The 26,592-nt window shown below is 42.5% G+C and overlaps 3 protein-coding genes across 3 annotated transcripts in view; 2 read left to right on the top strand and 1 right to left on the bottom strand.

Moving 5' to 3' along the window:
* The window catches only part of mnat1 (MNAT1 component of CDK activating kinase), a 32,006-nt gene extending 21,628 nt beyond the window's left edge, over positions 1–10,378 (bottom strand). Inside the window, exons 1-6 of the mRNA XM_020645208.3 lie at positions 10,178–10,378; positions 4,490–4,642; positions 4,018–4,091; positions 3,056–3,159; positions 2,753–2,893; positions 1,476–1,607 (exon numbers count right to left, since the gene is read on the bottom strand). Coding sequence (XP_020500864.1) covers positions 1,476–1,607; positions 2,753–2,893; positions 3,056–3,159; positions 4,018–4,091; positions 4,490–4,642; positions 10,178–10,266 — 693 coding nt within the window. The 5' untranslated portion in view covers positions 10,267–10,378. The remainder of the gene's footprint in view (positions 1–1,475; positions 1,608–2,752; positions 2,894–3,055; positions 3,160–4,017; positions 4,092–4,489; positions 4,643–10,177) is intronic.
* A 1,150-nt stretch (positions 10,379–11,528) lies between these two features.
* six4a (SIX homeobox 4a) lies at positions 11,529–17,148 on the top strand. The gene is made up of 3 exons (XM_020645257.3): positions 11,529–12,574; positions 14,148–14,842; positions 15,944–17,148. Exons 1-3 carry the CDS (start codon positions 11,841–11,843, stop codon positions 16,534–16,536), a joined length of 2,022 nt encoding a protein of 673 aa, XP_020500913.1. The 5' UTR covers positions 11,529–11,840; the 3' UTR covers positions 16,537–17,148.
* A 6,616-nt stretch (positions 17,149–23,764) lies between these two features.
* LOC109992575 (homeobox protein six1b) lies at positions 23,765–26,147 on the top strand. The gene is made up of 2 exons (XM_020645252.3): positions 23,765–24,638; positions 25,437–26,147. The coding sequence occupies exons 1-2, from the start codon at positions 24,079–24,081 to the stop codon at positions 25,729–25,731; spliced, it is 855 nt and encodes a 284-aa protein (XP_020500908.2). The 5' UTR covers positions 23,765–24,078; the 3' UTR covers positions 25,732–26,147.
* The last annotated feature ends 445 nt before the right edge of the window (positions 26,148–26,592 follow it).

Below are 26,592 nucleotides of genomic sequence, written 5' to 3'. Positions count from 1 at the left end.
ACCACTGAACTGTGGGAAGACAAGCATGCCTGATGAGGGCTGCAGGGAAGGAGGTGGGGGTGATGACGCAGCTTATCTCCATCACAGTAAAATGAAAATAAACTACTGAAAACCTGAAAAACGGCCAAAGAGAATGTCTCTCCAGGCTCGGTGAGCACAAATCTCAGAGCAGCCAGAGCCCCCATGCTCTCTCTGTGGGTCCTAGTACTCGCTCAGAAGGAATGTGATGACACAACTGAAGGTTTGAGGGTCTGTTCCCACACTGAAGAAGAACCAGACACAGAGGAACATCCTCTCTTTGAAGGTCTGGACTGTTATCACCACTCTATTGTAAACAAGCAATACACAAGAAGTTTGTGTATCTGTTTGTTATTTGTGGATCCGTAAGTTATTTTGTTTCACTGCGCTCGCTCGCCATGCTTTTCTTGACGCTGTAAAGCCCACCCGGACAACTTTAAGTTGAAGTTGTGATTTAAAAAAAATTGCAAACAGCTCTTTAATTGAATGAGAGAACTCTATGGATTTTGTGGTTGTGCCAACGCTCAGAGACCAGGCAATAAAAAGTGTAATTAGCCAAACACTAAAAAGCACATTTCATTACTTTGTTAAATGAGTGCTGTATTATTATTTTTTTACATCATAATTACGGCGGAAAATGTCATATTTGTTGCCATCGTAGGTTTTTTCAAGGTTTTACAATTGTTCCTTATACTAAAAGAAACCTTTGTGATGTGTTCTGCATGATAAACCTTCAAACTGATGGATTTTGTCTCAAACTCAACTTACTGGTCGTTAACTCGTTGACTCCCGTGTGCCTTAAAGTACAAGCTCTTACCAATGAAGCTCTTTGCATGTTTCAGATGAAGGGTAGTTTCCAGTCAGAACATCCTCGACAAAGTTAATATTCTTATCCTCTTTACACACATAAAAAACTGAAGACTCAAGACCGAAAAGCTAAAAAAAGGTGAAACCTTTTGACGAAGGTTCAACTTTGAAGGGTAGTTTCCAGTCAGAACATCCTCGACAAAGTTAATATCTTTATCCTCTTTACACACATAAAAAACTGAAGACTCAGGACCGAAAAGCTAAAAAAAGGTGAAACCCTTTGACGAAGGTTCAACTTTAGTCAAACATCTTCAGACACAAAGAATTGGCAAAGTGGCAAAGTGCAAATGATGGTGTTTTTAACAGCCTCAGTTGTCTTAAGAAAACGTAAAAAAAAAGATGGTGGGAACGTTGATTGTCATGGTCATCTACTTCCCATGATAAAGCAATGAAAAGACGTCAGTGAGCTACTTGGACTTGAGCAAAACAACAACAAGGAAATGAACTACTTATATGTATTCTAGTGCAAAATAAAAGGGTTAAAAATAAATAGAAAATGCAAAATTGGTAAGTAAATAACAAACAAACTGTCACGTTAAATGAGTTTGATTATGAACTGATGTTAAACAGTGAATAAGTGTTGCACTTACCATATGGATTCCAGTTGAAAATATATTTGTAGGTTTGACCACTTGTTTCTGCTGCTCAATCTGGGTCTCCAGTTGGGCAGCACGCACCTTGTGCTGGGCGAGCAAGATGGTGGCAGGAAGTCTAGACTGCTCCTGGTAAAATAAATGGATTTGGGGCTTTTATTAGAAAGTACATTTAGGTGTCGATACATGCAATAAAATGCTTCATCAGTAACTTTTCACTGCTGCACTTGTTGAACCCTTTCCCATTGTAACTGCTGTAGGTTGAAAAGAGGGGAAAGCACATGCGACTCCCACCCACCAAGACTTCTCTTGATAACAAGATAACCATCAGGGAAGGGTGCTTTGCTTTCAGACTAGCTGCCACATTATTGATGCAAGCCGTATTAACAAAACTGTGGCACTGCAGGGGACGCTACTTCAAGTGCACTGCACCGCCTTCACCTCCATTAAACACAAGGTCGGGCGTTTCAATTTCTTCAGTGGAGTGCTGCCAAGCACAGAGGTTTAAGAACACAAGCCTGGACGGACTGTTCACTGAAGACGTGGGACAATTTTGATGCTGTGGACAGCCGCTTTAGGACAGTCTAGAGAAGTCTTAAGCTCAAACAATCAACACAAACTGACTTTAAGAAAAGTGAATTACATTTCTTTGGGTTGTAACTGTTTGAATGTGCTTGCTTGATTTGGATGTTTGGTTAAAAAGCGTCTCATTTCACAAAGATAGTGATGACAAAGACAAATATTTCAAAATGTAGTGGTTACATTGGTTAAGACCAATCATGTCATTTATTGATAAGTTAGCCCAGTTCAGCAACAAGGAATCAGGAATCTGTGTAGGGATGTACAGATGTCAGAGCTCAGGATAGTTCCCTCGAGGGGGGGGCTGATCTCATCTGCCTACAGTCAACAGGCCCTGTGCCTTAAACAAACAAACACACAGCTTAGCCTGCTATCTCTGATGGTCCTTCAGCAGCCCGCTCTACAGGAACAATCACTTCCAAAGCCTGCAGGTTAACACAATGGAGCCAAGAGGCTTTGGAATCACAGAATGAGAACAATGCAGCCTGCAGCACAATGACTGGTAATAAGCTCTTAATGATCTCACAGCCATACAACCATGAACCCTCAGGCCCAGGGTGTGTGTGAGAGAGAGAGAGAAAGAGAAAGAGAGAGAGAGAGAGAGAGAGAGCGTGTCAGACCATTTGCATCTGTCATAATGTGACAGCTTTTTGCTGCACTAGCCTGTGGAAAAATGCAACATTTATGTTCCTCACCAGTTCATCCAGCAGAGCTTGCTTGTTCTTCCTCTTCGCCTGTAGCTGCCTCTGCTCCTCCTGCAGCACATCCAGTCTGCGCTGCTCATTGTCCCGCTGCTCTAACAACAGAAGCTCCTCCAGCTCCTCCTGCTCTCGGGTCTGAGGAGCGCAGGAAAAAGAGCAGGGACGTTAGAGAAACTTGTGTACATGTAAATGATGCTGAATTGACATCCAGCTCTACTGATGTCATATTGTACTTGCCTCTGGCTATGACATCTCAGCGACAGAAAGTAAAATCAGTGTTATCTTGATGATACGTACAAGTTTAGCCTTATTCTTCTGGATGACATCTCTGTTCTCCCTCTGGTACTGCTCCATCCGCAGCTTGGTGTTCTCCACATCAATGTTGCTTGTCAGGTTATACACTGCACACAGAAGACAAATACTAGGTTAAGGGGCCAGCATACTTCAAAGTTGGAGAAGCTTCTGAAACCCCATCGGCCCACACTTCTCTGACACATCCCTTTCAATCAGACGTTGAACCATTTGTATAACTTTATTCAATGAGTGGTAAGCTGGGTAGAACTAAGGAAGAGACGAGGGTTTCATCTTCTCCATCAGCTTCATTCTTTGTCCTTTACACAAGTATTTTTGTCACTGTACATTTGAACAACCAAGTGCAGCACTATGAATGTCTTTCAGGAGAGACTGAGAAAAAATGTGAGAAAAAAAAATGCACCCAGAATTTCTCTATTTCATGCAGGCATTGTAGATTTTCACTGATACACTGGAAAAAGCAGATAGAGAATGAATACGTATCAGCTGATGCTAAAATGTGAAGAAGAAAAAAAACCTGTCTTTGAGGCTGTTTGAGGTGGAATAAAGAAGGTTTACAACAGCGTACAAAGAAAGTACGAGTTAAATCTTAGCATCAAACCTATGATGTCCATCCCTGGAGCCTTTTTCTGTTCCTGTGTCAAAAGGTAGAATTTGTTATTGTGTTATGGAACTAGATATGTCAGATTTGCATTATTGTCTCTCAGACTGCCCCCTTCTTTGCTCATCCACTCAGCCTATATAGACTTTAAACTGGCCTGATGTCTCACTCAAAATATATTTTTTCTAGTAAAGAAACCTAAATATGAAAGCGTCTGTGGTTTAAAAAATTTAAACAATGAAAAGTAATCTTGACCTTAACTGCAGTATTGTAGATACCTCTAAAAGTCTACATGGTAAAAATGGGTTTGCCCTCCATTTGTGAATAAGACTTGAGTTGCTCCTACCTATGTCCTCCACCTGCTCTAGGTAGTCGTTATATTCTCTCAGGCTCGGGAAGTCAACATCTCTCTTGTTGTATCTGCAGAGGAAGCACAGAATGATGATACAAAAAATAAAACCAGATAAAAGCAAGTATGCACCAACATTAATAGCTTCCATTAAATCAACCATTTTATAATACCAAGTCTGCATGCTGCCTAATAGGCACCCATTAGATGTCAATTAAGGGGTTATTAAAGGGCTGATGAGAGGGAGAGATGGGAGCCAGGGAGGGGCTGAGAAGTAAAAACCTGGCAGGGAAAGAGCCTTCCAGTTTGAGCCCCCCCTTGGGAGACTCATTGTCTACAAAACAAACAGTGTAATGGGAAAGACAAAGGTGGCTTAAGAAGTGGGAGGAGGTATGAGATGACACATAAACACTCAGGGCCCCACCCCTCACCTTCCCAGTCATCCCCCCCAACCCACCCCCTCACTCACATCTTCAGCACCTTCTTGCGAATCTCCACCTCCTTATCTACAGTCGGGTCTTCGAAGAGTTGCACACGGAAGTTGCTCTTCCTCAGGGGTGTGTCGCACTGCACACAGTTACCCGAGCCGCGCACAAACAGCATCTCCACACAGTTCTCGCATCTGTGGGGCGAAAGGAGACAACAAACCGAGAATACCATCAAGCTAGGTTAGATGTTTCCAGAGGTCCACACAGCATGTGTGGGCATACATGACAGCTGCAGAAATACAATTTTCCTAAGAGTAAGCAAGTTTGTGTTTTTTTTGTTCATGTCTGTAAGTTATCATGAGGCACAGTGGGTGATAATGGGACATATTAATGTTTCCTCTGAGTGCTCAAAGATGGCCTGGATTATGATTGGAATGTCGATTAGGCTGCCTCCAACTCTCAGACAAGAGGAAATTAGTCTGACACCCCATCAGTGGAGTGTCTGTCTGCAATGGAAAAACATTTGCGTTATTGTTATTTCAACAGACCTCAGTCATTCTGCCAAGTTGCATAATATGATAAAATCCAGCAATTCACAGTACACCCTATCATTATAAGAACGGACTCTTACGTAATTTAAGAAAAGCAAGAAACCCAAATAGACAATCCCTTCATACACACTATATTGGATAATATAAGTGCTGAGATTAATTCTTTTTTTTTAAGTTATCATTTGTATGAAAACATAAGTTAACCATTAAAGCAACAGCATGGATCTCTCTTTCACTATCATAATATATTCTTTACACTAAATAAAAAGATAAATGCAACTTTAACCTAAACTTTTAAATACAGTGCAAGTCTACGTTGATACTGTATTGATCCAAGTATCAACTGTAAATCTGTTTAATGATGATGTGATTATTTTCCAAGACTACGTATGTAGCAGAACGGAGCAGTCATGATGAGATTTTCAGGCATCCTTTGGTTCCTCATATGAATTACAATTCCCTTCAGCAAACAGCACGTCTCTCCAGCCGTGACCAATTTCTGAACAAAAAGGCAGAAACACTTTACAGACACTGTCGGGGCATTTTAAGGTAAAGCCCTGCTTCAACCAGTAAAGTTTAATCTCCGCACCTTCATGAAGTGAGTCCATAGCAACTGTCAAAGTTACCTGAGGGCACAACCCTGAGCTTAGCCATCAATCACACCTTCATGCAGGTAGGCGTTTACCCATCTGTCACACTCAAATGAGGAGTGGATGTTTAAGACAATGGGAATGTTCCTAAATCTCCCCTGATGGAGTGGAGGGCCTGGATAAACGTTTGCACAGTACGCTCTTTTAATTAAGTCTCAGCGGAGCTTTATTTCCACAGGAATTCACCTTCCTGCTTCTGACCACCTTCACGAAAATGGGCAACATCTGGTTTCCAAATGTTACTATCTGCTTCTGAGCACTGACAGATTTTATAATGAAACACAGCGAAGTTGACGGGAAAAGGCAAGATTTCTGACTGTACGTCATTGATGGTACGGTATAGTCATTTCTTTCCAGAGTTAAGTCCTGGGCTTGAGACTCTGGTGTCTCAGGGGATTGAGGCTATTAGAAGAATCATAGTCAAGTTATCCTGTAAGACATTTCTCTCCATCAGCAGGATTCCAAACAAAAAGCAGTTGAAGGAGAAAGTGCAGAGCCATGTAGTTTGGCTGTTTACCCCTAGCGTCTCACATATGGGTCAAACAAGCCCATACTGCCAAGTTGGACACCAAGCTTTCACAGCCTTACAACAAACACAAAATCTTTGATGAAGCATCGCACGGCAGTATCTTAGCATGGCTTTGATGAAGCATCGCACGGTAGTATCTTAGCATGGCTTTGATGAAGCCACAAAGTAAAAATGAAAGCAAAACGACAGACAGAAACATCTGCGTTGTCCAGTTGGTGCTTCAGAGCATGAGGAGCCCCCTGCTCAAGTGCACCCTGGTAGAGGCAGATGTTCACTGCGGCCCCGGGCTACAGGAGATGTATAGGCCTGGCCATATGGAGGTAGATGGAGGATTCAGCTTGTTTCCACAGGCCCACAAAGAGCCCATTCATCAACACGGAGTAAGGAGTGGGGCGTAGCTTGCCCCCTGCCCCATAAATGGACCACACAACAGAACTCTCCAAAGGGGAAATCCTGTGTAACTCTAGAGCAAAGAGGGTGAACGTCAAAGAGGGAGGGAGTAGACTTTTAAGAGTCAATTTGCCAGATTTCCCCTGAAACAAGCCCTCTCTTAGTGACAGCTTTCAGATTGTGCCTGCTACGATTTGGAATCAAAGGGGGGGGGGGGCTCCAAATTTTTTTTGCCAAGGCATACTGAACAGGCTTTAAAGTGAGTCGACAGATCTCTAGCAGCTTGCCATCTCTGTGTCCCAAGGCTGTTGTCACTGAGTGCTACTGACTCCTCCCTCGCTCACCTGTCCTGCTCACAGCTCCAGGCTCCTATCTCTCCCATCTGCAGCTGTCAGCAGGTCAAAGAAGGGGGTGGTAAGAAGAGGGTAAACACTGTCCTGGCTCAGCAAAAAGGCCCTTCCACCACCACCACCACCACCCCAACGCCCCTTGGTGACATTGCCTGCATCTTTGCCTCCTTTATATGCAAGAAAGAGCTGAACAAAACAGCCCTGTTAACAGGCAAGAGGAGGTTTCTTTTACTTCAATCACAAAGTCCATCATGCTCACAGAGTCCAGACTGAGCTGAGCTGAGCTGAGCTGGCTTATTGTCAAATTCAAACCTGCTATGGAGCTCTGTCCTGCCCTGTGACCTACAATACCTGCAGCAGCATGGTGAAAAACTGCTGAGGCCAAGGAGTGTGACTGCTTACACAGGGAGCTTGCATAGGCTTGTGTGATCTTACAAAAACAAAGCTTCCATTTGGTGTACATTATTGTAAAGGAAAGTGGGCACAGGCACAGGTTCCAAAATGTTTACCCAAAAGTTGTTGTTTTTTTAAATAATTATTTTAATGTTTCTGAAAATTTGAACAGGGGTCTGAAAATGTGACAATACTGTGGAGAAATGCCACAGTATTATGTAAAGTGAGAATTAAAAGCTAGATGTAAACAAGCTAACTCTGACTGTTGTGAGGTTCTTTATTGCAACAAAGACGCCAAAAAAATCAAGCTGGCTAATGAACTGCTGATTGGTTAAATAATTCAAAATTTGGGGAAAATGCACATTAGTTGTCTCACAGACACAGGAGAAAAGATTAAGACCACCCTCCTGACTATATATTCAATATAAGACTACAGACAGGGGGCAGCAAGATTAGCAAGGAAATGAGATTGAAAAAAAAGCTAGCCTGTCTACGACAAAAGGTGAAAGAAACCTGCCAACCTGTGCCTTCACAGCTCACTATTTCATGTGTAAAATCTTCTTCTCTTCCTCTGTATCCAGTCTTTATACTAAACTTAACTTTTGCAGTGGCTACGCTGGTGTTGACCTTCTCATTCAGTTCTCTGGAAGAGAGCACGTAAATCCATCTTGACTTCTGTATTCAAACCTAGCACATGAAACCAGACTTTGCTTAATGAGCTGTGTTCGCTCATTCTCTAATCCCCGCTGCATGCTTATGCTACTATCTTTTGAGCCTGACCGTGCCCAGTGTCAAATGCCAAAGGACACTTGCCTGGTGTCATTGTGCAAAAGGTAATAAATAACAAGCATCAAATGCCCCCCAGTGACAGGGATACAAAATGTGCAGAGATGGGGTTTATATTTAGCTGCATGCTAAAGGAGGAGAAGCTCAATGCTGCAATGCATCGGCGGGCAGAGGAGCCCGCTCAGCATAGATCAGAATGAACGCTAAACAGGGAAGATATAAAGACAGAACAACAGCTAACTGTATGAGTGGAGCAGCGCAAGAGACTCTGACTGAGTTGAACAGGTCAAACAGTTATATTCAGCATTGATAATGTTGCTAATTATTTTTGGATTAATCTCTTTATCCATATAACCCTGTTCACAAAATACAGAAAAATCCCGTCCAAAAGATTTTAAAACGTCAACGTAACAACGTAATTATCAAATAGTGATTAGTAGAAAGGTCAAAGGTAGAAAAAGCACTGTGAATGGATGAGTAGAATGAAGAGACACTCTTGACCATATAAAGGTTGTTATTTCAAACTTAAAAGATTGCCAATAAAACATGCTAACAATCTAATAACGCATGATTTTTAGTGTTTGCTTTTCTGCAACAATGAAAAACCATAAACAGAGGTAAATCACTCCGACTGTTAGTGCAATGCATGTTTTCTACCTAAGTATACCATATAGGGACACATGGATTTTAGTACAATAGATGTTACCTATTCGCCTTTCTTATGATATATTTTACATATTTATTTTGCTTTCTTTTCTCCCTGTTTTTAATAGAGTTGTTGAATTAACCAAATGGGAAATCGGTGACTGTGAAATAGTAACAACATTGCTCACTCACTCGACAGTAAAGGCCCGCTGTATGTGTCAAATCTTTAAGATGCCTGGCTGCAAACAAAAAGACAGAATGGAGCAGTTTCCAAGTGGTGCATTAATACACAGTCACACCGGCTCTGAGGCACAATCCAAGGTGACCTGGGCTAGGACATTTCTCCATATTGCTTCATTGCAGAATCATTTTAATTTTCTGTGTGTGGCCCTGCATCCAGACACAGGCGGTGAGTTATGAGCTCACGGACCTGATGACAAAGCACAGCCACTTCCTGACGGTACGGTCAATAAACAGACAGGGTCGAAAAAAAGATGTTCTCAGGATCAGGATAAACACTGTTGCTGCATGATGCTTGTGTAGAACATGTCCCGTTCATTAAAATGGAGCAGGTTCTATTGTGAGATGATCAAGATTTAATAAAAAGTATTGACATTAAGTATTGACAAAAAGTATTGACATGGCACAATGAAAATAAAAAAGGGAGAGTGTTAACTCATGCCTAACAATCTGTTTATTAAGCAATCTAAATTAAATTATATATATACACACATGATCTACCCTTAACAAAAACCTTTTAAGAAATCTGGGTTCTATGTCATTGTAATTTTATGTTATTCAACCTGTTTGAAACAACATTTTAGTCTTAATAACTTGTGGTGGGCATCTTGGGAGTTAGACTTAATGAAACTTGGCAACATAAAAGGATTTTACGTAAAACTGCTGTAACTGAATTGGCAAACCCGACTACAAGAGGAATAAAATATGAATGTTTCATAACATTTTAGGTCTTGAGATTATCAAGTTATGATTACATTTTGAATGTTGTAAACTGATCTGCTGGTGATGCAGAGCCAGAGAGAACATCAATTAAGCACCTGAATAAGTGTTACACTTTAAACTGTGGTACCCTTTTTCAAACCACTGGAACATGTCATTTTATGGTTCAAATTTCCGCACACTGCTTCCACACAAACATTATGCTCTTGAAAATCACTCTTTCCCTTCCTGAACTTTTTGTACTTTCTAAAAAAAAAAAAAAAGTCCTATATTTCACATGACATAGTTACTGGAAAAAAAACTACAATTACTGCAGCAAAAACTCCTTTCTAAGTACTTAAACTGAGAATAAATAGCCCTATTTATGATTTATTGTGTTAGCATGTGTGTCCTAATACCCAGTTATGTGAAGAAAAAAAAAAAACTGGTTTTGCTGTCAATTTGCTTCCCTGTATTTTGCAGATGTAAAACTCACAGTGTGTGACCGCAGACGTTCACCATCAGCTTCAGAGAGGGATTCCTGTACTTGGTCGTTTTGCATCTCGGACACCCCTGGTCGTCCATTTCTGTCGACGCAATTTAAGATAATAAGAGTTTGAGAATAATGTCAACAACTCGCAGCTCTTACCGTCACTTCGCTTTCAAGGCTGCGAACCGCTGCGTCACACAGAAAGCGGTCCGACGGGAAACGCCACTAATAAGAGAAGTTCCTACTTGATGATCACCTCTACGGGTCACTGTGTAGTGCGGGCTCACTCGGGGCTCCCAGAGAGCCAGAGGTAAGAAACTTAAGTGTTTAATTTCACGTGTACACACATGGGTTGTATTTAGAGTGAGAGAATGAAATATTTGTTATTTCATTAGGTTATCTCATCCCTAGCAACATTACTTCTTTACATTCCTTATCTAAGTCTGCACTGAAACATAAGTCAAACCAAAGTCCTCCACAGATCTTCCACAGGGCCTCTGATATCATATTGTGTCTAGATTAAAGTGTAAATATTTATAAATAAGAATGATTTCTGTGTTTTTTTCAGGCCCACCTTCAATCAACAATGCACAATGACGAGACCAAGGGCGTATAAGTTAGAGTTTGAAAAGTAGCCTAACTAAATGAAAGATCATTTCATCTAGGCTACATTACAGTTAACAATCAAAGGTTAAAAGAAAGAAAACATCCACTCTATCACAATAATTTAGTTATTATGCTGCAAGAAGAAAACAAATACTTTCGTGTGGCCATATTTTTAGTGCATAGTGGATATTTAGCCTACTCTTTACTTTGGGTTATTTAGCATTGTTGCAATGTGGAAATTAAACTAAAAGCTCAATTCTGTTAGAGGACAAAAATATTAATGCACACGTATCCTGTATGTTACTAAGGAAATGGTTTGAATTCGCTATTACTAAATAATCTATACTTAGATGTGAAAAATGAATCGGTCATAGGGTTTTATGTGTAAAGTAATCAAATGCCATACCAACTGAGAAAATGTACACCTTATTTCATTCATAATAGGGACTTAAACTATTATAAACCTGTCATGAAAATGTCAGACTGCCACTGATAAAATGAGAACCTTGGAGGCTTATGACAGTAAGTAGTATTGCCCTACTACTTTTGAAATATAATGTAAAAATGGGGTTGTATGCTGCTCATTATTTCATATTAGATACAGTCTGGGTAAATGTATTCCCCCTTGTGTTCCCACACCTTTGTGGGAATAATGACACTTTTATGTTTCACAAAAGGCTAAGTCAGCTCCTGACAATGCAGACAACAAGGATATCCCGTTCCCACGATCCTAGCAGCACTCACCTTGCACAGGTGAGCAACGGGAATCTACTGTAAGTTATATGACTGACAGCTGGAAACCAAACATTCGAGCCTGAGTCCTGCTCGCTCCTCCCAATGGGGCCCTCTGTGGCCAATAGCGTGGCTCTCCTACAGATAGACCCCAGCGTGTCTCCGTCCAGCTCCAGTCCCCGCAGAGTAAAAGTCACGTTGGAAGGAAAAGGGGAGAGACATATCTACTTACAGCTGCTGTCAGATATCCGATCGCATTCGCATGGCGAGGAAGTAACCTGATCAAGCTGGGAGGAGTGACTTTACAAGGGAAGGCTTGAACAAAAAAAAAATGTCTTCTTCTTCTGCCGGAGTAGTCACAACAGCAAATGACATCAAGAGGGAAAATGTGAAGGAGGTGGATACGCGGGAGTGCATCAAGCTTGTGGGGCTGGACGCGGCGGAGTTGTCCATGGAGCGCACGACTCCCAACACGGACGCGGTGCGCACGGAGCTTCTTGTGAGCGCCGCTTCCTCCCTGGCTTTCTCTCCGGAGCAAGTGGCGTGCGTCTGCGAGGCGCTCCAGCAGGGAGGCAATGTGGACCGGCTGGCCAGGTTCCTGTGGTCCCTGCCACAGAGTGACCTGCTCCGCGGCAACGAAAGCATCCTGAAAGCCCAAGCCCTCGTCGCGTTCCACCAGGCTCGGTATCAGGAGCTGTACAGTATTCTGGAAAACCACAGTTTCAGTCCGTCTAACCACACCTTTCTGCAGGATCTGTGGTACAAGGCCCGGTACACCGAGGCGGAGAAGGCGCGGGGGAGACCCCTGGGCGCCGTGGACAAGTATCGGATCCGGAGAAAGTACCCTCTCCCAAGGACAATCTGGGACGGCGAGGAGACTGTATATTGTTTCAAGGAGAGGTCCAGGAACGCGCTGAAGGATCTGTATAACCAGAATCGGTACCCCTCTCCAGCAGAGAAAAGGAATCTCGCCAAGATTACAGGACTCTCCTTGACCCAGGTCAGCAACTGGTTCAAAAACAGGAGACAGAGAGACAGAAACCCGTCCGAGGCACAGTCAAAAAGGTGAGGAAACAAAAGCAACAAGCTATTTCAGTCACAAACATCATATGAAACAAAATATCAATATATATTTCTGACCGTGTTGTGCGTAAAAGGCGCATTAAATTAGCCCAAGGATAATTTTAACAACGTATTTAAAGCTTCCTTGGAGAAAGGGCGCCTACATTTTTAAACCGACACTGCAAATACTTCGGGTTTTGTTAACTTCTTATTGAGCTCACTTTTCACAATTAAAATCCTTTAGCTCAGAAGCAAAAAAAAGAGTGCGTAAAAGGGTTAGGAGCACGCTTTTTCTGTTTTGAAATATGAAGCGGTTGCCACTCAGATTCGGTTTCAAGTGTGTTGCTGCTAAGGGGCATGGAAACAATAAGCAACTAAATAACATCGTTACTCCCACAGGCGGTTGGTTTGACTATCAGGCACAAAAACCTCTAAACGGCGATGAATCATTTAGCGTTTAACTTTATTTCACTTTTAGCCGTGTACAGTTAGTGTGTGTCTGTGTGCACGACGTCAAAGAAGAACACGCACATAAATCATTTTCAATATCACTTTTTTTTTTTTCCCAGACAAAATTGGGCCTCCATCAGCTCCTGCGTTTCTTTTCATAATCCTCCACACACACAGAGAGCAGTGTGGCTTCTTTCATGTTTCTCTCTTTCTGTGAACAAAGCTGACGCACACCTGGTGGAGGTGACCCCTCTCTCTCTCTCTCTCTCTCTCTCTCTCTCTCTCTCAAACACACACGCGCGTTCTATTATGTTTGTCTTTTATTTGCTTAAAAAATAAAAATAAAAATTAGAAACGTCTTCTTCTAAATTTATAATCTGTTGAGATGTTGATCATATCTGTGGTAACTAGTGTCCTTGTTTCTATGTCTTCCTGGAAGTGGGGGATGAGATTGCTGGCGTGTGTGTGAATGTGCGCGCGTGCGCGTGCGCGAGTGCGTGCTGGGGAGGCTGCAGCTGTTTGAATCAATCTCAAATAAGATTGGTTCATTAATAAACTATAACAACTAAATTGTGATATAATTTCAAAGTCTTCATGAGAACAGCATAAAATAGGGATTTCAAATCGCAAAACCATTTCAAATTAGGGGAACAAATTCAAATAAATACCCTGAGCCATTTGTTGTGTCACGCCACCAGTGCTGGCATTTTGTCACACCAGAATTTATTGCGCCAAATGGTTGCATGGTTGTTGTCAGAGCAGCTCTCCATGAGGTAAGAGAGGGCTACACACTGACAAACACTGACAAACACAGCCTGCTCTTCAAAGCTGTGTCATAACACAGCAACAAATGTGACACTGTCTGCTCTGTGTTCACTAAAAGACAAGATGAGGGTCAAAGGGAAGTAAACCATAAATAAAAACTGTGTCATATTATATTTAAATGGTGAATTTACTTAAGAGGGTGTCCTCTTAACTAAACTGCTAAATTATACTATTTTACAGTCTTATTTGGGGATAAAAAAAAAAAGTGGAACAAAGTTATCTTATAATAACGTACCACTAATTGCTCCTATGTTTTCCTGCTTTTGTGACACAAAATTTATAAAGATTGTTTTTTTTCCAGTGAATCCGATGGAAACCACAGCACAGAGGACGAGTCCAGCAAAGGCCAGGAGGAGTTGTCTCCCCGGCCCCTCTCTAACTCCTCCGACGGGGTGATCACCCATGGGACCCTTCCCATTCAAACGGGGTCTTTGGACAGTGGGGTAGTCATTCAGCAGATTGGAGACATAAAGCTTCCTCCTGGATCCAGCAGTGGTGGTCTCTACAATGGCAGTCTAGTAACCAGTAACAACTCCACCGTGTTTCACAATGGAGGCTCGTCTTACCTCCACACACCCGGAAACATCCTCTTCAACGGGCTCAATTTGGGCATCCAACCCTTAGCCTTCAACCCTCTGAGGTCGTCTGGAGGGGTGCTGCTGGGAGGCTCAGGAGTGGACATGCAAATGCAAACAGGGCAGGAGAAGGGACTGAGCAGTTCTGCGGAGGATTCAGCCCTGCAGTACGCCTCCTACCAGGGCTGTGTGAACGGAGCGGAAGTGAAACTGGAGGGCATTCACACTATGGCCGCCCAGAATGGAGGCTCCTCTGTGCTCACCTTCAGCTCCTCATCAGGGCCACTGCAGCTGGGGGGCTACAGTCTAGTCCAGGTACCGAGCGGAGGAGTCTCTGACAGCGACAGCGGCACATTACTCAACAGTGATGTAGGTCTACCTCCTCTGCAACTCTCGTCTGCCTCAACGATCTCACAACAAGGTGGGTTCACAAAACTATAACATTATTTCACCTTCTATATAAGGTAGTCTTTGTAATACTCTTAGGCTCAATTTAATAAAGATTATGATCATTTATAGAAAAATGGGCAAAAGGGACTTCAATAGTGTGATAATTTGATTATAGACAACTAAAACAACAGCTTTCAGTGGATATTATCTTGTATTTCAGATAACTGTTGATGATTTAGAAGCATTCAGAGTTCATTTTCCCCTTTTCAGCAGTCAGATAAATTCAGTGAAGTTAATCACTCTGCTTTATTGTACTGTTGCTTTGTATTGTAGCAATGGCGAACAGGAAAAGACCAAATTAACATCAACTACTCTGTTAGAATAACCAATATATAGACATATACTCCTCTATTCCTATTTTAAAATAGAGGTGTTTTTATCCTTCACCTCCCATCTTGAGAGATGATGTGAGATGAGCTTTGCCCTCCTGAAATGTTCCAGTGCAATACTGCACCTACAAGCCAGTTTGTCAACAAGTCTCTACTACGTCTACCCGAAATATATCTTAGCTGCTATATTCTTGGCATGTCTGGTGTTTGGGCAGTCGTCCAAAGGGCCGATACTACACATAACACATGCAGAGCAGAAGAAATAGGGCCACACACACACACACACACACACACACACACACACACACACACACACACAGACATAAAGAAGAGGTGGTCCTTTGAAAACCCCAGAGATGAATAAAAACAAGTTCTGGAGTCACCATCACTCATCATCATTGCACTCTTGATGTGCAGAGCAGGAAGGAGGAGAAATATGTTTCAGACAATCAGAGGCCGTGAAACACACTAACAGGGAGTAAGACGTTCCAGCACTCACTTTGACAGAAAGCAGAGAACCTACACCAGCATGAATAATAAGGAAAAAGAGAAAATTACAGCATGCTGTTGAGTCCTGGCTCTCGTTCTCTGGGGCTCGACTGGGTCCAGTTTCAGGAGCTCAAAGTGTGTAAAACACAAAACGGCAATTCTGGGGCCAAGGTCTGCTCTAAATTAAACATAAAACACTGTGCAAAAGGTGTAGATAGACTGCGTGTATTGATCGTTTGTTTTACTCTCTACAGGTTCCATGCCTCTGAACAATGTAGCCGTGACTTCCTCTGGTGACAACTCGTTCCAGCAACAGGACAAACTAACCATGTCGTCGCTCCACCACAACACTGTCCTCTACAACATGGGCAACCAGAACCATCCCTCCATTAAGAAGGAGCCTCTGGAAGGGGTCATCTACTCCTCGTACCACCACGGGCTCCACCTGGACCCCAGCGGCCAGCTCAGCTACACCACCCCCAACTCAGAAGATGCTCCCTCCAGCCGGGGTCCAGTCTCCACCTCCGAGGTCCCCTCTGTCAACTCGTCCAGCCCGGAACCAGAAGTCTACACCACCCTTACAGTCAGTACACCCCTCATGGCTCAGACGGACCCCAGTAGCCACCACCTCCAGCCTGCACAGTATCTCAGGGGTCCCCTGTCCTCACACCTGATCGGCCCCGGCATGCACAGCAACTTCATGAACCTTTCGGAGAACAAGGTCGGGGTGTCAGGAGGCGTGAACGAGATGGTGCGAGCAATGTGCGGGGAGATGGAGGTGGTGGAGGGAAAGGATCTCGCCAAACTACAAACAGTGCAGATGGAGGAGGACATGGCCGACCTTTAACATCTCTCCTCGCGGAAGCACTCGTGCAAAGATGCGGTGAATCTTTCAAATTTGTGTGAGCGTGTGTTTGTGAGTGTGTGTTTTTTTTGTTTTTTTTTACCATTTATTTCCTTTAAATGTTAAATTATTTGTGTTCATTTGACTTTTACAATGCACTCTAGTCAGAGAGGAGCCCCGTGGGTGGGCTTTATCAGCTAATCATAAAAATAAAAAAAAAGTCTGTGACAAGTTTTTAAAAAGCCACTCACTTGTAAGAAGAAACATTACGACTGTTACTTGCTCGCAGGAGAGGAAGTTGCTGTATGAGTTTGAGCCGTGTTTAAATGTGCATTTTTATAGACAACACCTGCTACTTCCAGTTGAGTGGATTTGATCCACAGAAGCAGGTGCTGGAATGCCTCTTGTCATGTGACCGGGATGTTCCTCCAAAACTAAATGCGTCATCTGGGTCAAACCAAAAAGGTCATTCTGTAGGGGGGGATAGAGAGAAGGACTGTGTGAAAATGGTCAGTTAAAGAGCGAGAGCTTTACTCAAGGACTGCACAAATACACACACACACACACACACACACACACACACACACACACACACACACACACACACACAGAAAAGGTCATTAAACACACCCAAAGCTGCTGATTTAGGAAAAAGTGTCCTTCAGAAATCAACTTAAAATCTCTGAACGCCTCTTGAGTTGCTGCAAAACTCTGCTTTCTATGCTTCATACAATACCAAGTTGACTGGTAGCTAAGACTAATGTGCCTTTCTGCTTCTTAAAAAACACCACAGCATTGGTCTGTTTCGGCGTTTGCACTACGACAATGTACATGTTTCAATCATTTGGAGGGTTTGTCATGTGTCACACACCTCAACAAATGCCCACTATTTCAGTAACAACTCATATTTCAAGCCTTATCATCAATCAGTGGGATGAAGATGTGACTGAAGACAGAAAGGTCTCATCATATGTTGTATATACAGCTGCAGCTTAGAGTATGTTAACTTAGATGTGATGACGCTATTCTATATCCTGTTTCATTTTGACATGTCTCTCCAAAACGTCACATTTCATGGATGCTATTTTTCTATAAAGGGATTGTGGTCATTTCTCTTTGCATGGACACTAGTGCCTTTTACTTTGTGCTTTGTGGGTAACACTGAAAGTAAACCTGTGATGCCGCTGTTGCTGACGCCGCCATCACTTCACTGGCACATTTGGGTGTCAGTGGAAGGAAAGACGAGCGAATGTGGAGCCCATTTGTCAAGTGTGTCTGGTGCATTTCACAACAGGGGCCTAATTCCTCACTGTCGTACATGACCATAATAGCACATTTCAGCCTTGCAGCCAACTCAGACGGTGCACATCTCTCACCAAGTCGAACACATGGACATGTAATACACAATCCCATCAATTTGAATGGACAGATCTGTGTATTCTCAGTGCTTTAATGTCAGATACCAAAAATGAGTCGTGGGAAAATAGAAGAACTGTGGGTCATTTGTGTTTTTTTTTTTTTTTTTTTATCTTAGTTTGGATTATATGTTTGTTCTATGAAATTATGTGAATGTATTTTTCTAAATCTCAATACTGCAATAAAAGTTTATATTTATAAAAACATGAAACCGATATATTTTTTTCATTCTTTCTAGCAGTTTGATTTTCAATTAATGTAAGTGTGTTCTGAACAAAAGCTTAAGTCTCCCAAACATCTAAGAGTCCTGTGTAGCCAAATTGTGAAGGAGGGCAAGTAATCCAACAAGCCTGGTGCTGCTCTCTGCAAACCTGCGGTGATCGTTTGCACATGCCTGGCAACCTGGAGTTCATTAGCCCTCCTTTCTCATCTCAGCCCCTGTAATTCAAATAAACAGCAATGAGATTTCCAGAGGTAAAGCTCCTTTTGGGTGGGGGGTCTGCAGCTCCCCATAGCTCGTTCCAATCCTATGGCCCCCCCCCCCCCCCCCCCAGAGCAAAGGCCGGACTGGCCCTACTTTAACATGTGGAGGAATCAATCTGAGGCACTGTCACTCACAGATACTGGGTCTTTATCAGGAGCAGTCAGAGAGTCTGAACTCCTCTCTTGGCTCTATAAAGTCATGAAATTTCCACCCAACACTTGTTCGCTCAGTGGGCACCCAACCAAACCAGCCAGGAAAGATAAGACTGGAGACAAAGTTTGACAAATGGATGAACAGCGGGGGATTTTGTTTTATTCACAGTGTGTCTGTGGTGGATTATAGGAGTTGTCCTCCTGGCTGCAGGAGTTATATATGATCTAACCGATGACCTAAATAAACAGAGGCTGTTTGTCCATGCTCACTGTTGAGGCACAGAGGGAGAGAAGAAGAAAAAAAATAGAAGAGACTTAACGGGAAAGAGAGGGAGAGGCAGGCAAGCCGGGATAAAGTTACCTGTGCACAGGTGACCTCGTCGCCATGGGCAGTGGATTAGCTGATTGTTAGGTATCAGGTGACTCCTCCTGTAATATTGAAGAGGGTGAAAACAGCTTTGTTGGAGCCCAGAACAATATCCCATTCGCAGCAGGACAGGCTCACGGTCTGTGGGTCTCACGGGGAGGGGGATGCAGGAAAAAAAAAACTCCAAATTCCACCTTTTGTATGGTGACAATAAATTAGACAGAAAAGGAGAAGAATTGTTCCCTCCCAGAACACACATCTCAATTGTGAATGTCAGAGTTATATGTTGAATTATAAAATGTACCTCTGCTTTCTTAGTTTCGAAACGAAGGCCACCATAACTTAAAACAAGAGGATCATTTTTGTCTACATTTCAAACATGCAGTATAAAACATACTCGGGTGTAGTAAAATAAGAGGGAACTCCCCCAGAACTCTGGCCTTATTAAAAACACTGACCTCTGCTCTTTCAGATGGTTTCAAAGCTGACATTTAATGCGGCGCAGCAGACTGCAAGCCATATGTAACATGACCTGGGGAGCACGGTACTCCACTGCTCCACGTCCCACTAATGAGAGGGCAGGGGTCAGCGGGTACCAGCCCGCTCGCACAGACCCACCACTACCAACCAAAGCAAGGGAGAGATCTCCTTTTGGATTGTGGAAACTAGGTATTGTTTATGAACTGGAAATATATGTCATTGGCTGTTGTAGTTTTGTCTCTTACCTCCAACTAATATAAATGAGTTGTTGGTTGGCTGTGAGGTTGTCAGGTAATTGAACCTGCCCACTTTATCATGCAGGTTTGGAAAGAGGAAGATGCAACCATGAGTCACTGAAAAGAAAACATAAGGAGAGTTTTAAAGGGATAAACACACACACACACACACACACACACACACACACACACACAGGAGCAGCAGCTGGGAGGCAGCAGCATCACATCCACCAGGTTGGTCTAAAAAGAGAGAAAAAACAGCACTCTGTAACAGGAGCAGGGCACATGGCTCCATTGATCTTCACATAGACACACACACACACCTGCTGCTGCTCAACTGTGCCTCTTAAAAAAAACTTCATCAATTCTCTAAAACACACATGCATCAACTCACCCTCTCCTTGGAGTCATATTTGGATATGTATGACAGCATTGTGGTGGCGCCCCCTCTCTGCCAGCAGCAGCACCTCCTGTTTTTCAATCCTTCCTTTTGTTTGTTTATGTGCTTGACGGGCCGCCTGGTTTGTTTACTTACTCCGTCTCGGCTGCAAAATAAAGAAAAAAAGAAGAATTTCCCTTTAAACAAATGCATCGGTCTTTCGGCTCGGAGCGTGTTTACAAAGCAGAGCACTGTAAAAAAAAAAAAAAAAAAAAAAAAGCTGGGGCTGCATAATTGCATATTTGTGGAGGTGGTCCTCGGAGGAAATGCGTAATGATTTTGATGGGGAGGAGGGGGTTAACCCTCGTGCACTTGTACCAGGTCTAATTTTCCAACATGACAGGAAACTCTGTTAAGCTGATAATTGCAGCTCCAATTTCATTTAACTCACTCATGTCAACAGTTGTGTTTTGTTTTGAGAGAAGGAGCTGCTTTTTTTTTTTCCTCACCGCCTTTCTTCACCTCTCAGAATAAACCGCTTTTACTCTTAATTAAAAACACATTGAGGACATCCACAACTCACCACAAACTGTAAACCATTGACTAACTATTGATTGGATTAATGCATGTGTCAATAAATGCTCAATTAAAAGACAATTGAATGTAGTTTTACCACTGCTGCCTTGAGTCTATTAGAAAACAATTTAAAAAATTAGATAGGATTTTTGATCAATGCATTCAAAATCATTATTTATTTTATTTTACTGTGCAGAGATGTTGCCCTTAAATGTCCCCAAATGTCTCTCATGCCCAAATCAAATAAAAGCCGTCTGGACTTAACCTCTGACATTTTTCACTTAATTTAAACAGTATCGGCTTTATTCCAGTCCATACTGCTGGAATAGCATCTTTGGATTCTGACAGAGTTAAACCCATCTGGTCAACGAGGCATTCCTCTTTTTCATTTTCCTCCATATTTTTTTAAACCATCCAGTAAGAAATAGGCTTCATGCTTTTGATGTCAATTTGATGAAGTGCTTTGAGTATATTTTCCTGCACAACACGATATCATCGTTGCATTTGTCATCTGTTCTCAAGTAACAGATTACAATACATAATGGCTTCTTGTATTTATCAATGTCTTTGCACTTCAAAATGTATCGCATAAATTGGATTAATTGAACAAACAGGAGCCCACCTAACCCCCATTTTCAAACTGGCTATATGACACACAATCATTTTTGATGGAAATGGCAAAAAAAAAAGTTTCATTTTCTCGGGATGAAAACATTCTGACTCATGTGAGTTTCCTGGAAAAAGCAGTGACTAAAACTCTGAACATCCGTAATATTTAGCAGTCTTGATTTTCCAGGATCTGAGCTGTTGTGGGGTTTGGAGTTTAACGAAGAGGAAAAAGCTGGTAACTAGAGTAAGGAATCCCTGCTCCATGTAAATCCCATTTTGTATAGAGTAACGAGGGATAGTGCAACCCAGTATTGCATTACTGGTCGGGGTCTGAGGAGTCCAGCACTGGTGGAGGCGGAGAGAGTCCACATCTTGAAATAATCTGGCCCCCCGGGCTGCTCGGGTTAAAGGAGGAGGCGCGGCGCAATGTGGTAGAGATATTAGAGAAACCCGAGAGCCGCTCATCAGACAGCTCATTTACTGAAGCACTGAGCTTTTACACACAGACAGGGAGCAGTGAAGACTCGGGCTCAAATGGGCTGAGTGTCCACTACAGATACAGAGAACATTTAGGCAAGAGGATGCACTCATTTAATCAGGGTTTCGCAATAAGAGAGGCGTAAAAACAAGAACTTAAAACAGCCTTAAAATAGGCCTACACCTTAACTTAGAAATAATAATTGAAATATACAGCTAATTAATATTTAATTAGTTTTATAACGTGATTTTTGTGATTCCATTCTCATGGCAATTGTGGCATAGAATAAAAGCATTTACTTATGTTGTAATGAAGCCAATTATCTAATAGGCCTATTCTTTTTGCACATTTAAGTAGGATACATATTCAGACCAAAGGAACTGTTTGGACAATTGTAAAATGAAGAGTCATTCAAATTAGTATATGATGTCACGTAAATTGTGTTTTTTTAATATTAAAATGCGCGTTCATTGCTGAATGATCATCTGGCCGGATTTCATTTGGTTGTCCTGTAGTTATTATTTAGTAGTCCTATACAGGCCTACCTACAATCCCTAATACTTTGTAAATATCGATATTCACCATCAGTCCAGGGGCTGTTTAGAACAGAACTGTTTTTTCAGCATTTTCTCATTGCAAAAATGTTCAGAGTGTTTTACCCCTACAGTAGAAATCCTTCAGCAACGTGGTCATCTTGTGAAAGCGTTTACACTGAATGTGTTAAAGTTAAAACATTTTTTTTTCCAGGTCACATCTTCCCCTTTAACATATTGAAAGAGGGGCGTCTCTGGTGCAGATACAGAAATGTGATCTATATGGCTCAAACCAACAACTGCCCCACCAAGAAGTAGTGTCGCAGAGAACTCATTTACTAATGGATTGGTTTAGTGTTTCACCCACCAGAAAACACTGGAGCCAGTGCGGTGCCCGTCTAATCCCTGAAATATAAATGTGAGCTATATAGGCTGGAAGGAGCTCTGCAAAAAAAAAAACATGCTGTCTTGATGCTAGGAGAAAAAAAAAAGCACGACACAACAAACAAGAGAGGGTGGTTATCTAATATTTCCAGATCCATACGCTAAAGAAGATTAATCTGGCCTTGTAAAAAAAATATTCAAACACTACATTTTAAATTGTCCATTAATGTGTAAAATCTTTAGTAAATGTTAGTATTTGTCCGTAATCTCGCAGCTATTGGTCAAAAATGTTGTGTGGCACTTCCTATCAGTCTTTCTCCTTCTCCCTCTCTCTCTCTCTCTCTCTCTCTCTCTCTCTCTCTCAGACACAAACACACACACGCACACGCACGCACACACACACACACACACGCTTTTACGCTTAAGTGGCTGATTTCCTGTAGGTGGTCTATATGTCCCATAACACGTTTCGCAGGTAGCATAGTAAAGGTTTCTCACATAAAAAAAACGTGCGTAATGGCGCGCACGGAGTCACTTATCATTGGGGCTTATTAAATTATATCGCCTCATAAAATAAACGGCTGTGGTAATTAATGGAAAGTGGAGTAACAACAAAATGTTAAATCTGGGTGTAATTAAGGTGGTGGGCGTCACTCCCAATCAGCTGTGTGAGTGTAAGGTAGAAAAAAAAAATAGGCCCAACCAAAAGCCATTTAAGATTTCACTTTTTTTGAAAAAGAATTTCATCATACTATTCTGCACTAAAGTCAGTTTATTGAGTGTTATATTTTAGTGAGTCAGAGTTAGCCTCTAGAAGGGTCTAAACGTTCCCTCACAGTTAAAAAAGCCTTTTGGTGTTTTTGTGGGTTTACCCTCCATTGACTGTGATTACTGATAACGTTTGGAGGAGATGCACTTGTGTGGTTTGTTCCACGTGCGAAACTTGAAAGCATATAGTCCCCACCAGTAGATGATGTATATTCACAACATGTTAATACGGCTTTTTAAGAGGTCTGTAATAATTGATTAGTGTCTAGGTGCCGCTCTGCTCCCTCAGCTGCAGCGCGAGAGGGACTGTGGGGGCGGGAGGTGCATGGAGCGCTCCTATTTCAGCCCCTGACGCACTGCCTCTGGGGAGGAAACGGAGCCGCAAACTCAGTCCTGCTCTGCTGTACACGGTGCAGGGCAGAGGGAGAGCCAATCACTGAAACGCACAGGCTCCCTTTAAGCCTGACATATCTCCAACAGGAACAAATTGTCCCAACAATCAACATCCCAATCTGCTGCGCGCATCAGGGGCCGGAGAGGAGCGGAGAGCCTACAGGCCCGTGCTGCGCAGAAAAATTGCACTGGATTGCATCGCGAGAAGAAGCTCAAGTTAACGCAGGCAATACACTACAGCTTTCGCTTTGGATACCGACTTTAAGGGTGGAGGAGTGAACTCGGACATCATGTCTATACTGCCGTCATTCGGGTTCACGCAGGAGCAAGTGGCGTGCGTTTGCGAGGTGTTGCAGCAGGGAGGGAATCTGGAGAGGCTCGGGCGCTTCCTGTGGTCTCTGCCTGCCTGCGATCACCTCCACAAGAACGAGAGCGTCCTCAAAGCCAAGGCGGTGGTGGCCTTCCATCGTGGGAACTTTAGGGAGCTCTACAAGATCCTGGAGAGCCACCAGTTTTCTCCACACAACCACCCGAAGCTGCAGCAGCTGTGGCTGAAAGCGCACTACGTGGAGGCGGAGAAGCTGCGTGGCCGGCCGCTCGGAGCTGTAGGGAAGTATCGTGTACGGAGGAAATTTCCGCTGCCCCGCACTATATGGGACGGCGAAGAGACCAGCTACTGCTTTAAAGAGAAGTCCAGGGGCGTCCTGAGAGAGTGGTACACACACAACCCCTACCCGTCCCCGCGGGAAAAGAGAGAACTGGCCGAGGCCACGGGACTGACCACCACGCAGGTCAGCAACTGGTTCAAAAACAGACGGCAGAGAGACAGAGCAGCAGAGGCCAAGGAGAGGTACGACCATTCTCACACAGCTTTCACTCTGTGCTCGTTATTTACATAGAAAAATATGGTTATTTTTTTTTGTATTGTGCATAATTGAGGAGATACACGAGGTTCGGATTGGAAGACGTATTTCCAAAATGTGTCTGGAAGCAGCCTAAGAAGCCAGAGTGCCCCGAGTACAAAATAAAAGTAGGAAAACGGACGCAAACATTTTCTTGATGAGAAATATCGAATGTAGGTTCTCAATATTTTGTTTGCATTTGGTAATTGATTCCCGATTGACAGGTAAACCCTGCTAACGGTGCAGATATGTAAACAGAGGCTAGTTGTTGACAAATGATAGACTCTTAAGAAACCGTCCTCTCTAAATCGTCTCTATTTTAATCAAATCCCTACAAGTTCCTGCATTAGAAAAAGGGCTTATGCTAAGATCATTTATCAGGAATATAATGGTGCACGATGGAAAAAAAACAAAGTATTATCAATTCTTATTTGGAGCGAGTTAAAGGTCAAATTGGGTAACCGTGTACTACAACAACAAACTTCATTGGATGAAGATTTTTGTTTTAGTTTTAGGACAACAAATCGTATAGATTAGACAGAAATAAAAACATTTAAAGAGAAGGAAATAAATACCATTTATACAAAAACGTCCTGTTTTTTTCTTCGAAGGCCTGCACGTTCTGTTGTTCCTGCAAATGAACTATAAATGTTTTTTTTATCCCCAGGCCTCACGGCTTTAATGACATTTTCAAAGACAAAAAAGGGCGTATTTTCCTCTGATTTTCTCCCTCGTGTCATTTCCAGAGAGAACAGTGAAAACAGCAACGCAGGCGGCAACAAACAGAACCAGCTGTCGCCGCTGGACGGAGGAAAGTCTCTCATGTCCAGCTCGGAGGACGAGTTTTCTCCCCCTCAGAGCCCCGACCAGAACTCAGCGCTTTTGCTCCAGGGCAATATGAACCACCCCGGGGCCTCCGCGTACCCCATGTCCGGTCTAGGAGCCCCACAGCCGGTGCACAGCATGCACGGACACCCGCACCAACTGCAGGACTCCTTGTTGGGACCTCTAACGTCCAGTCTCGTGGATTTGGGCTCTTAAAGAGGCTACCAGATTATTTTATTTTACAAAAAACGTGAAAAAAGAAGACTGATAATCAGATTGAGTACATGTATGAAATAACACTATTGTAGCCTATACCTTATAATATAGACTGACTTATCTGTCGTTAAATTTGGTTAGATCAAAATTCCTTTTACGCGCTTAACCTGTGTATCAGTCCTGACAGGAGCTTTTTTCTGATCTCTTGCACATAAAAAAAAAAAAGAAAAACACAAACGGGACCTGACTGAAACTCTTAAACTCAACGAGACACTTAACTGGACTGGCCCTTCGCTTAATTTATGAGATTTTGTTGAGAAAAAAAAAGAATTATAGCAACATCCTGCGATGGAAACTAAGAGGTAACGTTTTCATTAGACTCATTGTAATTAGTTTCCAATAAAACAAAAGTCATACATTTGTCTCTGTGTAATTTGTGTACAAAGTGGAGAAATAGCACAGAGTTTGGCCCTCAAACGAATGGATCCGGGTTGTGGTCAATTACAACATAATTTAGTTAGGCTAACTAAAGAAAATAACGTAGATAATAACTTTTCTCAAATCCATTTTTTTTTTTACTTGAGAAAATAAAAACAACAATGCTTGAGAATGTAAATCGATACAAAATGCCAAGTCAGCAATCAAGTCCACACTGGTGGTATATGAACCCGCATCAAGAATAATATGAGTCATAATGCGGTGAAGATTAAAGCCTGCTCCACCAGTTCTTCGCCCTTATAATAATTACGGTAATTCAAAACATAGATTTCAAACACAGAGCCATAAGGGGAAATGTAATTATACAAATGTGAGTCAACATGAGCAGCTGTCTGTCAGGAGGCTGTTGTGTACACACGGAGC

This window comes from Labrus bergylta, chromosome 18 (assembly GCF_963930695.1).
Source record: "Labrus bergylta chromosome 18, fLabBer1.1, whole genome shotgun sequence".
NCBI classification, from domain to species: Eukaryota; Metazoa; Chordata; class Actinopteri; order Labriformes; family Labridae; genus Labrus; species Labrus bergylta.
This window is presented reverse-complemented; position numbering and strand designations above follow the sequence as displayed.